The following is a 15,188-nucleotide window of genomic DNA, read 5'->3' on the forward strand; positions in this document are numbered from 1 at the left end:
CGTTTGTCTTAATATGAGCAGTTATTAGTGTCATCGACAACACTTACCCTGATACTTAGTGTTTTGTTTTATTTTTTTATTAAGGTCCCGCTCGTCCAAGATAACGTGGAGACAAACCACAGGACAAAAAAAAAATGTGAACAAATCTGTTTATTTCAGCCCAACAGTGAAATCATCTTTTTTTTTTTTTTAGAAATTGTTAGTATTTACTCTCTAAGTGTAAGAATACATACATCAAAAAGAAAAAAAAAGTCAATATTTACTCGTAGCAGAAAGGAAAACAGAGTGGTGTTAAATATGTCAAAAAAAGAAACGCAGGACTGGAGTCAAATCGCCACGAGTCGGTTCACAGAGTCTGATTCTGCTTTTAGACTCTCTACACTTTCCTTCTTTTTTTAAATAGAAATCTTAACCGCGTTCAGATTCAAATGTCAAAACTACAGAGCAGAGAATTAAGACGCGACTTAAAAAGCTGCAGGTGGTTCAGACAGTGTGAGCAGATTTCACTCCAGCTGGTGAAAGTGAGACGAGAGCTCAGCCATAAACAACCAGAGATCTTCAAAATCTGTCATGTATCATGAACAAAAAGAGTCGATTTAAACCAGTTTTGAAATGCGCCACATTAAAAGACAAGTTTTTGTGCAGACTTTAGCCACTCAAATCAAGACGGTTACCATTAGGAAGTCCTTAAGATCCCTGTCGACCAATCAAACCTTTGCATTTGTGACTCTTTCACCTTCAAAAAGTTAAAGGTTTCTCTGCAGTTCGCAATCCCCTCACAGGCATCAGTCTCAGAATATTAAGATATTATTTTTTCAGGCTGGAATGAACAACAAGACTTGAATAAAATGTGACTTTATGGTTGATTTTCTCTCATTAACTCGGGGCTCCCATCAGTTTCCTACACGCTGCCTTCGCTTTTAATAACATTATGGATAATTGTGTTAAAGTTATACTGCTGTTTTATTCTATTACAGATTTATTGTCACAAATCATACAACTACAAAGGGGTCATTTTGGTTTACAATACAACGGTGTGATAAAGGCTCCTGCATAATTAACTTTTTCTTTTTGGTGTCTGGACAGATTAGTTAAAATGAGTTAAAATCTGGAATAAAAACAGGAAGAAGAAAAAATAAAATCCAGATTTACTTATTCTAGATAAAAGCACTGATGTCCTAAATTAGAGTTTGTGGTTAGTGGTACATCCATTTCAAAGAATTTACCCCAAAATTTACATTTCAGTGCTTTATTAGGAATCCAAGCCGAGTTCAGTCCAGAAACCCTGAGTGCAGTTAAACATCCAGAATTAAAAGCTTGTAAAAGCCCCAAAACACTATTTCTTTTTTTTTTATTATTTTATGAGTGTTGATTATTTTTACAAACTCTAAATTATCAAAAAGTTGGAAAAGCCATTTATTTATCATCTAAATAAATGAATACAATAACTTCCCTGTTTGAGAAAATAAAAAGCTCATATTTAAATTTTGAACTTTTACACAACAAACAAGAATCGACAACATTTTCACTTTCTTTTCATTTTACTTACTTGAAACTAAAGTCAACTTTTCAAGACCCTGAGGTCCAGTGGAAATGTAGTTTTGTCTTATTTCAAGTGCACTAACAAATATATTTTTGCAAAGAAATAGGAGCTTGTTTTGACTCAATCATCCTTAATATTGATGATAAACTTCTACTTCCATTGGTGCATTAATTCACTTATAACTTGGGAAAAAATGTCTTGTTATAAGTGAAATAATGCACCATTAGAACTAGTACTTTTTCCATCAACATTAAGGATTATTGACTATGAACCATATATCTTATGTCAATAAAATTATTTCAAATGTGCCAAGATATTTTCACTATAAACTAGACCAAAATTACTTGGTAAGATTTTGTGTTTTTGCAGTGCAACAGATGAAACAGGCTAATATAAAAACTTGTGGACTGGTCCTGACCTCAACCCAGCTGAAAATATCTGGACTATGTTTAAAGAGGCAGACCTGTGTCAGAAAACCAAACATTAATTAACGCTAGTAATTCAGTTTCTTCTTTCTTTACTGACTATTAAAAATGATGAAGTCGAGTTGCAACATATAAAGAAAACTTTTAGCAAATATTAGTGACACCATGTGTGTATATGGCTGGTTGGATACGTTTCGCCCTGTGTGGATTGGAGCAAATCCAGAATAAATTCAAACTCATGTCTTTAGAAATCACTAAAGTTACTTGGTTTATTATTAGTCCATCCTGAAAACAGAAAATCTACATTAACGTAACATTCATACTGATGAGTTTGATTGGAAAGAAATATATATATATATATATATATATATTAATCAACAGTCTGACCAGGCCTGTTTAATAATTTTATTCTAATAAAGAGAAAACCATCTAGCCTGGCTAAGACTGAAGAAACCAAGATGAGAGAAATATTATGGTACGTTTAGGATGAGTGGCCCTATTTACACCATGTTTAGGTCCATGATTGCGACTGTGTGGGTAAACATGGCGTACAGTATGTTCATGTTTCATCTGGAATATAAATCCACCCAGTGTGGAAAAGCAACAATGTAACGTTTATTGCTCTGAACGTGTTTTGTGCTCTCGCTCGCTGTCTGCTGTTGAAATGAAGTCATCAAAATATGCAAACCCAATATGGGCAAATAGCACAAAAAATGTTTTTGTTCCTTTTCTTTTAAATACATAAACACACACAACACAAGTAAGATCAGAGTCATTAGAAAACAGCAACCAGCCGATTTTTGTCTTTTTAAGTTTCTGGCGAAGCTGCCAGTCACCAGTTTAAAATCTGAGGGAAAACTACAAGAAAATGAACAAAAAAAAAAAAGAGGCTTCAGTGCAGGAAATGGCAGGAAAGTAACAAGCGACCACGGATTAAACCCCGCCCCTTAGCTACAGTTGCTATGGCTGCTCCGGTTAAGGACAGCTAAACAGCTGCAGAGGAGTGTAACAAATGCTAAGTGTGGATGATTGTTTTTTTGTATTATTGACTATTTTCTCTCTAAGAGGATCAATACATTAAATCAATAAATTAAAGGTTATTATTCTGTACTGTTTAACAGCACAGGCCAACCAGCGGGATAAAAATGAACTTTTAGTTTGTTTGATTCTCTGACTTCATGCGATAAGAAATTTAGACCATCATATTTTTTTTCCAGAGAATCAATTTGATCTTTGTCAGAACAAAACTACTTCATTTTAACGAAGTTAAACTAAACTACAAAATCACTACTTATTATTATCCGCTAAATGCATCCAAATGCTAATAACGGTAGCATTTACTTCCATTAGCGAATAACGATAGCTATCGTTGCTAATAACGTTAGCATTCCGATGTGTTTAATGCAAACTCATTTGCATAGCATCAAATAACAGAATAATTGAGCAGCTGTTCATTGTCTGTTGTGTATTTTTTTTAGCTACATAAAGGCTGAAAAAAGAAAATACTTCTAGTGTAGTAACACATATTGGCCTCCAGGGGTCAGGATGTATTGTAAACCGTATTCCGCAGGTCCGGGGTTTAACCAAGTGATCAAAGGCCAAAGAAAACAGTTTCTTGATTGTGTTAAATAGAGCTGGACCCACTATTGTAAATCACCATTAATGTTTTGTACAAAATGCATTTAAACGCACAAGAAAACCCTGCAAACGCTCCCAAAGCAGAACTCAACATACAAAAGTTTCAGTCTGTTACCAAACGCCCACAGAAAGCAGGAGAGAAAACAAAGAAGAAAAATATATTTATATATATATTACTGCGACACTCTGATCGTCTCCTCTCAGAGCAAATAGTTCATCTTTATCCAAAAATATTCAAGAATCTAAAGTTTTCTCAATCCGTATTGTTGTTTTATTGCTGCTGTTGGTCCTAATTCAATCAGGTGACTCCAGTACTGACAGTTAATAATACTGGCTCTACTGTTGCACTTCCTCCATCAACTGTTGCACGCAAGGGCGTAGGTTTGGTCTAAGTTTTGGTGGGACCTTACAACTTACTGAGCCCCCCCGACCATTTCTGACCAGTGGGGGTGGGGGGGGGGGCACCACATTGGCTTAATAACCCCCTCCCCCCAACCATAACCAGATCATGCATCTTGTGTATACAACCAGATACAGTCATGCTCAGCAGATCAGTTCAAGAACACTTTACTTTTTCCTTTTCAAAATTCAGCAAACATTACAAGTAAGATCAAACGAAATATCCTCTGGATCTACTGATTATACAACAAACACAATTACAGATAAGAACAAAAAATGACTTCTTGCACTACAGGAAAAAGATCCAATTGTTGAGATATTATTGCGTGATAGATATCTAACTTATGGGTCCCCTCACTGTACTTACAGCCGAGGTAGCGAAATAACTTCTAATGTCTGTCGTCCTTTTCTTTTTTGGTGGCGACATGGAGACTCATAATAAATGTCAAACTCAGAAGGAGACGCGTTCACTGTCAGCACCATGGACCGAGCTTCCGTTCTGCGTGTGGCCAGCTGGCCGCCGCCTGGTGCAGCTAATCAAAGAACGTAGATCCACGTTCTGTGAGCCAACAGCGGGTCGTCATAGTTCATAACAGCGAATTTTAAAATGAATGCTACCACTGCGTAGTATATTGAAATATTAAACTAATCAATGTAGATTTTCGTTTATTTTATTTTTGTTAAAAAATACATATGTTTTTTTTTTTTTTATTAATATGGCAAAAATTGGTCGGGACTATTTTATATCCCTTGAATATTGGTCGTGACATGTCACGACCGTCCATACCCAAACCTACGCCCATGGCTGCACGTTTCTTTATGCATCAGCAGTTCTGGACCTCAAGGCCGACAAGACCAATCAGCTCGTTGCCTGTTCGACGTGGCGACTAGGCAAAAACAAACAAACAAAAAAAAAAACAGAAAAGAAAAGAGGAAATGTGCAAATCTGTTGAAAGGCCAAAACCTGACGGACAGCTCAACACCTGGCCGCTGCTCCCAGTGCATGCTGGGAGCGTTTCGTACGTGTCGCTTTAAATGTCAGAGAACCGCAGAGACGGAGCGCGAGCCGCACCGCAGCGCAGCGCAGTTCCACGCCGGGTTTATGGGAGTCGTTAGGTAAAAGTGCTCCGGTGTCGGCGGACGTGAAGCCGCACAAAGAGACCAAATGATCCCTAAACTTTTAAAAACGAGCGGGTTTGTAGCGTTGAGGGTTTTTTTTTTTATCAGCGACCAGTGTTTTCCAGCTTCTGTTTTGGCACAAATGCAACATGATTTAAAAAAAAAAAGACATAAAAAAAAAGCCAAACAAATACAGTTACCTGTCCCTCCCCCAAACAGTCATTACAGTGATTCTCTCTGAGGCTGGTTTACCCTGATTTCTTCTCTCCTTAACTTTCTCTCTCTCTCTCTCCGTCTTAAAATCGTAGCCTCTAAGCGTCAGTGTTCCCGTTCTCCTCCGGCTGCAGCTGCTCCTTCTCGGTGCAGTCCACCTGCGGGGGGCGCACTCTCTTAAAGAAACCCAGCTAAGAAAGGAAAGAAGAAAAGAAAAAGAGATCATTGGGAAACTTTCTTACAAAACAAGACGAATAAGGTGAGGCAAAGCAAGTTAAACTGAGTGTTAATCAATCAATCAAATTTTATTTGTACAGCACATTTCAGCAACGAGGCATTTCAAAGTGCTTTATATCATAAACCCAAAGTCACGCAACATAGAATCAACAATCAAACCATGACATTAAGTCAAGTTCCATCGTTAAATTCATAATTGATTACGTTTCAAATACAATTCTAACCAGGTGGGCTTTTAGTTGAGATTTAAAAGAAGTCAGTGTTTCAGCTGTTTTACAGTTTTCTGGAAGTTTGTTCCAGATTTGTGGTGCATAGAAGCTGAATGTTGCTTCTCCTCGTTTGGTTCTGGTTCTGGGGATGCAGAGCAGAACCAGAACCGGAAGACCTGAGAGGTTCTGGAAGGTTGATACAACAACAGCAGATCTTTAATGTATTGTGGTGCTCAGTCGTTCAGTGATTTATTAACTAACAACAGTATTTTAAAGTCTATTCTCTGAGCTACAGGGAGCCAGTGGAGGGAATTTAAAACTGGTGTTATGTGCTCTATTTTCCTGGTTCTGGTGAAAATGCGAGCAGCAGCATTCTGGATCAGCTGCAGCTGGAGGATTGACCTGTGAAGACGCCGCTGCAGGAATCGATGCGACTGAAAATAAACGTGTGGATGAGTTTCTCTAGATCTGGCTGAGACACTAGTCCTCTAATCTTGGAGATTTTCTTCAGGTGACAGAAGGCCGACTTTGTGTACAAGCAGCCTCACCTTGTACATAATGAAGATGAGCAAAGCCAGCAGCAGCAGTCCTGCGAGTACCGCCAGAGCGACCACCCAGCCCGGCACCGGCGGGGCCGTGTCAGCCACCCACGTCACCGACACGCTGACCTGGAAACAAGAGCAGGGAGGAGACCTCAGCTTCTCCTTTAGGAGATCACCTGGGTGTTTAAGATCTTCCACTAGATTTCAACAGTTCTCTTCAGAATCTAATGTTAGAAAGAAAGATCTGGACATTTTGTGTGCAAATCACCTCTGCAAATGCAGAAAGGGTTCGGGGGGAAAAAAGATGAAAAAAGTTTTGATTTTCAGCGATAAAATGAAACCAACATTCTAACACATTTTACACTTTGCAAAGTGTAAAATTTGTATTTGTACTTTATAGATAATATATTTTGATTAGCTAACAACATTGCCTCCTGTCCATGGAAAACCCTGGTGTTGTCAAGCTGTATGCTGATGACTGAGTGTTTCAGTGAGACTCACAGTGGTGGAGTTCGCCGGTAGCTCAGTCTGCAGGTTCTTATACGGCATCTCGATGACCTCAAACGAGGCCGTCGATCGAACCACGTAGGAGCGATTCTGATTCTCAGTCTGAGAAAGGAAACGAGATGAAGCAAAGGAGGTAACGCATCACCAAAAGCATCAGTCAACCTTTGAAAACCCGACCTTTTTAAAGGCCTATGGGAAACCCCCCCCAAAAAACATACATTTCAGTGACATTAGCCGTCTTTGACATCTGACTTTTAAGCAAACTTTTGACATGTCGCAAAACAGAAAAAAGAAGGAAAACGTGAATTAGGTGTGTTTCCATCTGCTGGTTTGGAGTGTAATCTCCACAAATGTTGCCTGTAATAGACAAGATGGAAAGCACACACCACACATTTCAGAAAAACGGAGAGTTCTCCGTCCAAACTGAAGGTTTGGACTCTGACATTTCTCAGTTTCGTGTCTCTAATAAGGCACAGACCCACCTGTGGATGGGACTACATCCAAACTTAAATCTGTTTCCATCTCCCCTTGAGCGACTTTTTTTTTTCAGAAAAGCCAAAAACTTCCTCAAGAGAAGTTTCTCCCGTCAACCGTTTCTGCCGCGAAACTTCAAAAATGCGCGTGAAAAAACAAAAAAAAACGTTGCTGGAGACACGATTCCCGCCACGTGAATCTTAAGGGAGCAGTTTTAAGAGCTGCTTTGTTGTTGTACCCTGAGGAAGTTGTTGACGTCCAGTCTGGAGTAGATGAACAGGATGGCGTTCTTGGTCCTCTCCAGACGACCGACCTGACACCTCAGCTTCAGACACTCGGCCGTGTTGCAGTCCTAAACAAGCAGACGCAGTCAAATAAAAACAGAAGATAAATTCAGGAAACTCGGAAAGACAGAGAAAATAAAACGAATGTGAGGAATAAAAGCAGGCCGTGCTGTGTGTGTGTGTGTGTGTGTGTGTGTGTGTGTGTGTGTACCAGTATCTGCAAGTCGTTTTGCGTCTCTTTGGCCTCCAGGTCTCTCTTCCTCACATGTCTTAGGTTTCCTCCCTCCATCTCTCTCTCTCTGATGTCGCTGGTGTTCTTCTGGGTCGGCACCGGGTTCTGAACGGCAAAGAAACCACATTTACTGGGAATTCAGTGGCATGATCTGTAACCCCAACTGAACGCAGAGAGAGATGAATCAAAAATCAGGACACCAGCAGTTTCTATGGATACTAAACCGATGCAGGGTTTACACAGGTTTCACCAACTTAAATTTAAGACTTTTACAGACCCGTATCATTAAAATTTAAGACCTGAATCACAACAGAAATGTACAAAAAGATATTTATATCGTAGTGCTAGACTTTTTTTGCACAGAAGGCACATGTAATCGTACAAGTTGGCAACTGGAGTGAGCCAGAGGTGAAGGCAAACATCCAGCAAACTGCCGATAAATTCACACTTACGCAAAAAGGCTAGCTAGCTAGCAAGGGATTATCAGCAGCTAGTTGGCCGCAGCTTAAACAGCCTCGAGTCGCAGAACGTAACTAAGATGTCTGCTATGGGCTCAAACTTTCACCTGACAGAAACGTCGCATGACAAAAAAACAAAACAAAAAACTACATAGCATACGAGATTAAATAGTCCTGCCGCGTCAAAATGTAAGACCTGAGATTGACATGTTTAAGGCCGACTTACATTTTTTAAAATGAATTTAAGACATTTTATAGCCTTTGATTTAGATACATGAATTTAAGACTTTTTAGGGATGTGTGAACACCTTGACATACAGATAACTTTCCATTAACGTGTTTTTAACAGAATCCTGAAGGGCCAGCTTCTTTAGCAATGACTTTTGTGGTTTACCAACGTTCTGCTAGATAATTGTTATGTCAGCACTCTTCATCCTTACTGTCTAGCTAATAGTTTCTGTATCAAACATCCTTCACCTACAGACACATTTCCTAAAAAAAATGTACTTTTTGCTGCAAATGTAAATCGACAAGATTCGCAGACACAGATACTGCTGTGTAATGAGTTTTACTTTGCGAACTTAATTACTGAAATAGAAAAACGGTTCAACAATACCATGATGCATTGGGAAACTGTGAAAAGCCACTGCTTTTCACAGTTTCCTCCTTCCAAAGGAGAAAGCTGTAAAGACACTTTAATTCTCTTCATGGGTAGAAAAGAGCAGAATAAAGAAGGAAACCGTGTCCGGCGTCTTACAGAGACGTTGAGTGGGTTGATCTCCACGTCCGTGGTGCAGTTGATGGGTCCCTCGGTCTCAAAGCTGGTGATGTAGAGCAGAGAGCCGTTCCTGAAGTGATACGGCCATTCCACCTCCAGCGACGCCTTGCTGAACGTACTGGGCCCGTTGTTCAGCAGCTGAAAGAGCAGCACTCTGTCAGTGTGAGATCGGAGCCACTGCGATGCAATTCTCCTTCCAGGCACGTCTGCGATTTACTCAGAGGTAAATATTGCAGAAGCGGCCGAGGCGATGGAGCTATTCGTCTCATTTCTCCTGAATTTTTGCCCACTGCACTGAACCCCATTGAAAGCCTCCTGGTTCTTCCACCAAATATTGATTTCTGAGTAAAAACATTAGCATTGTTGTTTCTAAATGAATATTAACTTGTTTTCTTTGCATTATTTGAGGTCTGAAAGCGCTGCATCCGTTTGGTTATTTTGACCATTTCTCATTGTCCGATAATAAATACTTTTTTTTTTTTTGCTTGGAATTTCGGAGACATGTTGTCAGTAGTTCATAGAATAAAAGAACAATGTTCATTTTACTCAAAATAAACCTATAAAAGAGTAAAATCAGAGAAACTGATCATTCTAGGTGGTCTTTTTTCCAGCACTGTATTTAAACATATCTAAAAAGACCAAAAATAGTCAGGACTTTTTAGTTGGTCTAAACTAAAAAAATTATAATAAATATTTTGAATTTCCTGTAAACTTTCACGTTTTCTAAAATTGTTACAATATGCAAATAAATTCAAAAATTTATAGATGACTTATTCAGCGGCGCGCCGATAAATCAGCGCCAATTTACTTAATTTTGGAAGTTTGGCGATTGGCTGATACTGAAACGTGAAACCGGTTTCATCTCTGCAAACGACTGAAAATCAGATACTGTCCCACTTCTCTCAGTTAATAATAGTCACCACACTGCTGCCAACTTAGCAACTTTGTTGTCACCATATTTAGTGACTTTTCAGACAAAAATAAAATAAAATCAAACAGTTCAAAATCCTCCAGCAGGTTTCTTAAAGATCAATGATCGGCCAGAAAACTGTAATCGGTGCATCCCTAGATTTAATATTCAAAAATTCATGAATTCCTATAAAATCAACGACGATACAGCAGAAAACATACACTAACATGTAAGGCATGATGTGACCTTAAACGCATAAAATACACATAATTAAAAAAGAAAAGGGTTCTGAACTGTGGTACTTTAAATGCTGACAGCAAACAGAAACAGAAGCAGCAAATGCTTCTTATGTCAAGAAAATTAACTAAAAAGATCCAGTTCCAGCTGCCATTTTGTGTGTTGCTGAACATTTAAAAAAAAAAAAAAAAAAAAAAAAAAAGAAGAGCTGAGGAACAGAAACATATTTAACTTTATTTAACTGTTTATTTGCATTTGAGACTTTTGTACCTCGTAAACGTGAAGAATCTGCGGCCCGATGTCGTCTCCCAGCACCGGGGGGTTTTTGGGCTTCCAGTTGGCGATGGGCAGCAGCACCTGAGAGGGAGACGACGACCTGGGAGAGCAACACACACGGTTTCCATGGATACATCCCGACATTATAACACCCAGAACAATGGGCGAGAGCAGAGAGTGGGAACTACAGTCTGACTGCTGGGTTTGTTCCTACTCTACTTCCAACATTTACACAGGAAAAAAAAAAAAGATCAAATTGTATATTTAAGAAGAATAAATTCCTGTGGAAAGGAAGCTAAATGTGTGTGTTACCCTCTGATGGAGGCTTTAGCCAGGATGTCCAGTTGCGTGACGCTGGACACTCGAGGACTCGTGTTTTGAAACTGGTTGGAGCTGAAACACAACGACAACTTCAGTCACCTCCGTGAATTAGAAATGAGAAAAAAAACACACTGATATAAATATAGGAACAGATAAATGATATCCAGCTCTGGAAGATTCATTGTAATGTGAACAACATGTTTCTCCTGACTGGCGGTGATAAAGGTGAATCGTCAAAATAAAAGTGGAAACATATTAAACGATTTAATACAGGTGTGGCGTTTCTGCAGGAGACTCGCATCAGGAGCTCGGACGGGGGGTCGTGTCCTGGCATCCTGGAGGGGGACAATGTTTTCACTCCCATTTTCAGGTTGAGGCATGAGGGGCCTCTATACTGATCAGCCAGAATACTGCGTTTGCTAATATGGTGGCTGATAAACATGGCAGATTTATTATAGTAAGTGGGAAACTGCACGGCACTCTGGTCGCCCTGGTCAATGTTTACGCTCCTAATACAGATGATGAGAATTTTTTTTAAACAACTATTTTCTTCCCTACCTGACCTCAATAAATACTCACTGGTCCTAGGGGGCGATTTCAACTGTTGGCAGGACCCAGCTTTGGACCGCTCATCCCTTAAAGGTAACGTCATAAGCAAGTCTGAGTCAGTCATCCAAACCTTTCTATCTGAGTACGGGCTGAATGATGTGTGGCGTACTTTAAATCCTGACAAGAGGGAGTACTCATACTTCTCACATGTACACAAAACCTATTCAAGAATCGATTATTTTATTACAGATGCTAAATGGCTGCAGCAGATGCGTTCCACTCACTTTGTCCCTGTCCCTTCCTCACTTCCCCCTAAGAACTGGACCATGGCGTTTCAATTCAACCCTGCTGTCGGATGAAAACTTTGTAAAGTTTATTCAAGATGAGATGCGTTTCTTTTTTGCTACCAACTCTTCCCACGAGACCTCCAGCCTTGTGGTACGGGATGCCTTTAAGGCCAACATCAGAGGTCAGATTATTGCCTATTCAGCCAAAATTAAAAAAACAGGCCACCTATGAACAGAACAACCTAATTCAACAAATCAAAGAGGTTGATGTAAAATATGCTCTGAATCAGTGTCCTGAAATGTTCAAAAGCTCTGTGCAGCTCAGCTCCACCCATTCTGGTTGTTTTAAACACGGACCCCTTCCTCAATCATTTTACCATTTCACACTTATTTCAGAAAAGGGCAAAGATCCAGTGGAATGCACCTCACACAGACCTCTCTCTCTCCTAAATACAGATGTCAAAATTTTAGTCAAAATTCTTGCCCGTAGACTTGAAACTGTTTTACCATCGGTTATTTCAAAAGACCAAACGGGCTTCATTAAAGGTCGGCACTCGTATTTTAATATTAGAAGGCTGCTTAATATCGTTTATTCTAGTGCCACAGATTCGGCTGAGTGTGTCGTCTCTTTGGACGCTGAGAAAGTCTTTGACCAGGTTAAATTCGACTATCTTTTTGCGATCCTTAGCAGATTTGGCTTTGGAGGAAACTTCATTTCATGGATTAAACTATTACACCAGCAACCGTCACGGTTCGTACCAACTTTCAGACCTTAAAAACCTTTAAATTACAAAGAGGCAGCCATCAGGGCTGTCCTCTCAGCCCCCTGCTGTTTGATCTGGCCACAGAGCCCCTCGCCATTGCACTTTCTCCATAGTTTGGTTGGTCCTGGGACTTTTTTTTCTTTCCTTTTAATGACATTTTTTTGACTGATGCGTTGAATATTCATTCATTCTGACAGAAATAAACCAAGGAATAAACATAACTGTCTGAAAAGCAAAGTTTCATCGAATCATATCTGGGGATGTACATTTAATAATGTCTAGATAAAAGCAACTTATACTCCAGTGCGTCTTATATACGTTTTCTTTTTCCCCCCCATCTTCATATCGCATTTTTTTAGTCTGGAAAATACGAAAATGCGGTACATCAATGGTGCATTATAATAGAGCAACACAGCTCTGCAGCAGCTAAGTTTCTTTAAGCTCACACTTTTAAAGTTGAGGAAATGAACCAGAGAGGCGAGGAGTGAAACCAAATCCTGCTCAAACCTCTCATTAACATAGTTCAGCCCCCCCTCCCCCCTCTACCACAGAAACACAAACACACAGGCGAACGCCGGGGGCGATGCATTCTCTCACTTTCATCCTTTCTGGCATTTAGACGAGTCTTGACTAACGAAATCAGCTTCCTACTGAGTTACTTGTTGGCTTCTGTAAGGCAGCAAAAGTCGAGATTCGTGTTCACTGTTCCCCATGAAATAAAACCATTTCCTCGCTCAGCCAGCAGGTGGAGCTGCTCTCATTCCGGTTAAAACTGCGGAGGCAGCAACGGGGGCGTACCTGACGATCTGGAGGTCGAATTTGATGGAGGTGTCCTCCTCCGACAGCTGGTGTACGCTGAACCCCAACTCCGCCAGGATCTGGCCAATGAGACCACAGAACAGGAGCCGAGGACCAATGAGAGAGCGGGGAGAGATACACACACACACACAAAACGTCTCAGGATACGTCCTAAAATATCTTAAAACAATGAGAGGGACTCCCAAAAGTATTCACACCCCTTGTACCTTTTTGTCAATTTACAACAACAAATTTCAGTGGAATTTATTGGGAATATATTTGACCGACCAACACAAAAAAAAACCCATAAACTGAACATAAATGATGCCTGGTTTTCGTGTTGTGCTTCTCTTCAGGCCCTGTGAATACTTTGTAAACTGAGTTTTTTGCTGCGTTTTGCTACATTTGCTCTGATTTGACCACATGTTCACTGTGTCCCTTACATGGCTTGTTTTTAACCTTCAAAAGGGTTTTGTTTCAACAAACGCTTTCTTCCTGACGTTCCTCCATTAGGACCAGATGTGTGAAGTGGACGGTTGCTTCGGACTCTCTCCATGTTTGGATGTTGGACTTAACAGAGTTCTGTGGGATGTGGGAAGCCTGGGATGTCACTTTGGGTGTTTCCCCACCTGATACGTCTGATAGAATCGCCTTGATTAGGGACCAAAAGTGCAACATTTGCTACATTTTCAGCAAATCAAATGATCCAAACCCTGTGAAAAACCTGTTCCCCTCCTCGCCTGTGGGGGCGCTGCACCAAGAACCACTGAAGGAAACGACAGGAAAGCCTCTGAAGCGCAACTTCCTTCTTCACAAAATGTAAACAAAACAGTGTAGCGTCAGATTTTAGCGATTGTAGGATTTTTCTTTCATCGTTGTTAAAAATGGCGAGTCATTTCTCTCGCTAGCGTTAGACTCGCATGTTTGTTTTGATTGCATTTACCCAGAATGCTTCGAGCCAACGCCTGCTTCCTGCTTTTGGGGCGGTGTCCAGTCCGCTTGGCATTGACATAAACACCAGGGTTCCCTTCAACTGAACACAGACTCAGGTCTTCATGATGTCACCTGTTCATTAATGTTCTCTAATAAACCTGCGTTGACCATTTGATCTCATTTGTGGTTGTGTTGGGACTAAATGTGACGAGGTTCAAGATGACCTTGAGTCCTTTTCCGAGGGGCTATATGTAATTTACTCTGTAATGTTTTTAAAGATGCCGAGTGTTGACTTCCTTGCGTTGCCTCTAACTGACCGTAGTGTCTTTCTTCATGGGGTTTCCCAGGTCGCACACCACCATCTTGGTCTCGTTCTCCTTCTTGTAAGCACAGGAGAGCCTGGAGAGAGTCTGTGGAAGAAACAGGCAGGAAGGAACGCCACAACGTCACCGTACACATGTTAACAGTGATAATGGATGAGATCTTAGGTAATAAATAAACAGACGTTCTGTCTTTTTTTATACCAGATCCAGTTTCTGATTTGGATCGAGTTTTTTTTTTATGCTTTCTTTCTTTTCTAAAATAAAAATGAGAAATGACAGAAAGAAAGTCATCAGAAAGTGGTGCTCATTTAAACCATCTCGGCCTTCTGGGAGCGCCGAGTATCAGGGCCAGGCTGTGAACATTTTTGCTGAAGTGTGAGAACATCGTCGTAACACTAGCGCACAAAAGACGCAATTTTAAGAACAACAACAACAAAAAAGTCTTAAAACTACGAGAAAAAAAAGTTGTTTTAATGAGAAAAGTAGGTGAGTTACTAGGATCTGACGTGAGCAGATTTATTTTATTTTTTTAAATACACAGTTGTTTGAACGATCGTCTCAAAATCCTGCTACTGATATTTTGATGATGTGTTAAAAAATTTATTATTTCTATTAAGTTAAAACTGTTAAAACTTATACAAAAGCAAACCTTCCCAACATTCCTCCTGTTAGATTTTTTTAAATTTCTGAATTCAAAGTCCAAATAAATAGAAACTTTAAAAACACACTCGT

At 40.0% G+C, this 15,188-nt stretch overlaps 1 protein-coding gene across 1 annotated transcript in view; it reads right to left on the reverse strand.

Moving 5' to 3' along the window:
• Positions 1-5,197: 5,197 nt before the first annotated feature.
• The window catches only part of itgav (integrin subunit alpha V), a 44,878-nt gene continuing 34,887 nt past the window's right edge, over positions 5,198-15,188 (reverse strand). Inside the window, exons 23-32 of the mRNA XM_023337490.1 lie at positions 14,451-14,543; positions 13,201-13,280; positions 10,794-10,874; positions 10,476-10,581; positions 9,038-9,196; positions 7,802-7,927; positions 7,545-7,658; positions 6,827-6,934; positions 6,332-6,451; positions 5,198-5,528 (exon numbers count right to left, since the gene is read on the reverse strand). Coding sequence (XP_023193258.1) covers positions 5,436-5,528; positions 6,332-6,451; positions 6,827-6,934; positions 7,545-7,658; positions 7,802-7,927; positions 9,038-9,196; positions 10,476-10,581; positions 10,794-10,874; positions 13,201-13,280; positions 14,451-14,543 — 1,080 coding nt within the window. The 3' untranslated portion in view covers positions 5,198-5,435. The remainder of the gene's footprint in view (positions 5,529-6,331; positions 6,452-6,826; positions 6,935-7,544; positions 7,659-7,801; positions 7,928-9,037; positions 9,197-10,475; positions 10,582-10,793; positions 10,875-13,200; positions 13,281-14,450; positions 14,544-15,188) is intronic.

This window comes from Xiphophorus maculatus, chromosome 7, assembly GCF_002775205.1.
Source record: "Xiphophorus maculatus strain JP 163 A chromosome 7, X_maculatus-5.0-male, whole genome shotgun sequence".
NCBI classification, from domain to species: Eukaryota; Metazoa; Chordata; class Actinopteri; order Cyprinodontiformes; family Poeciliidae; genus Xiphophorus; species Xiphophorus maculatus.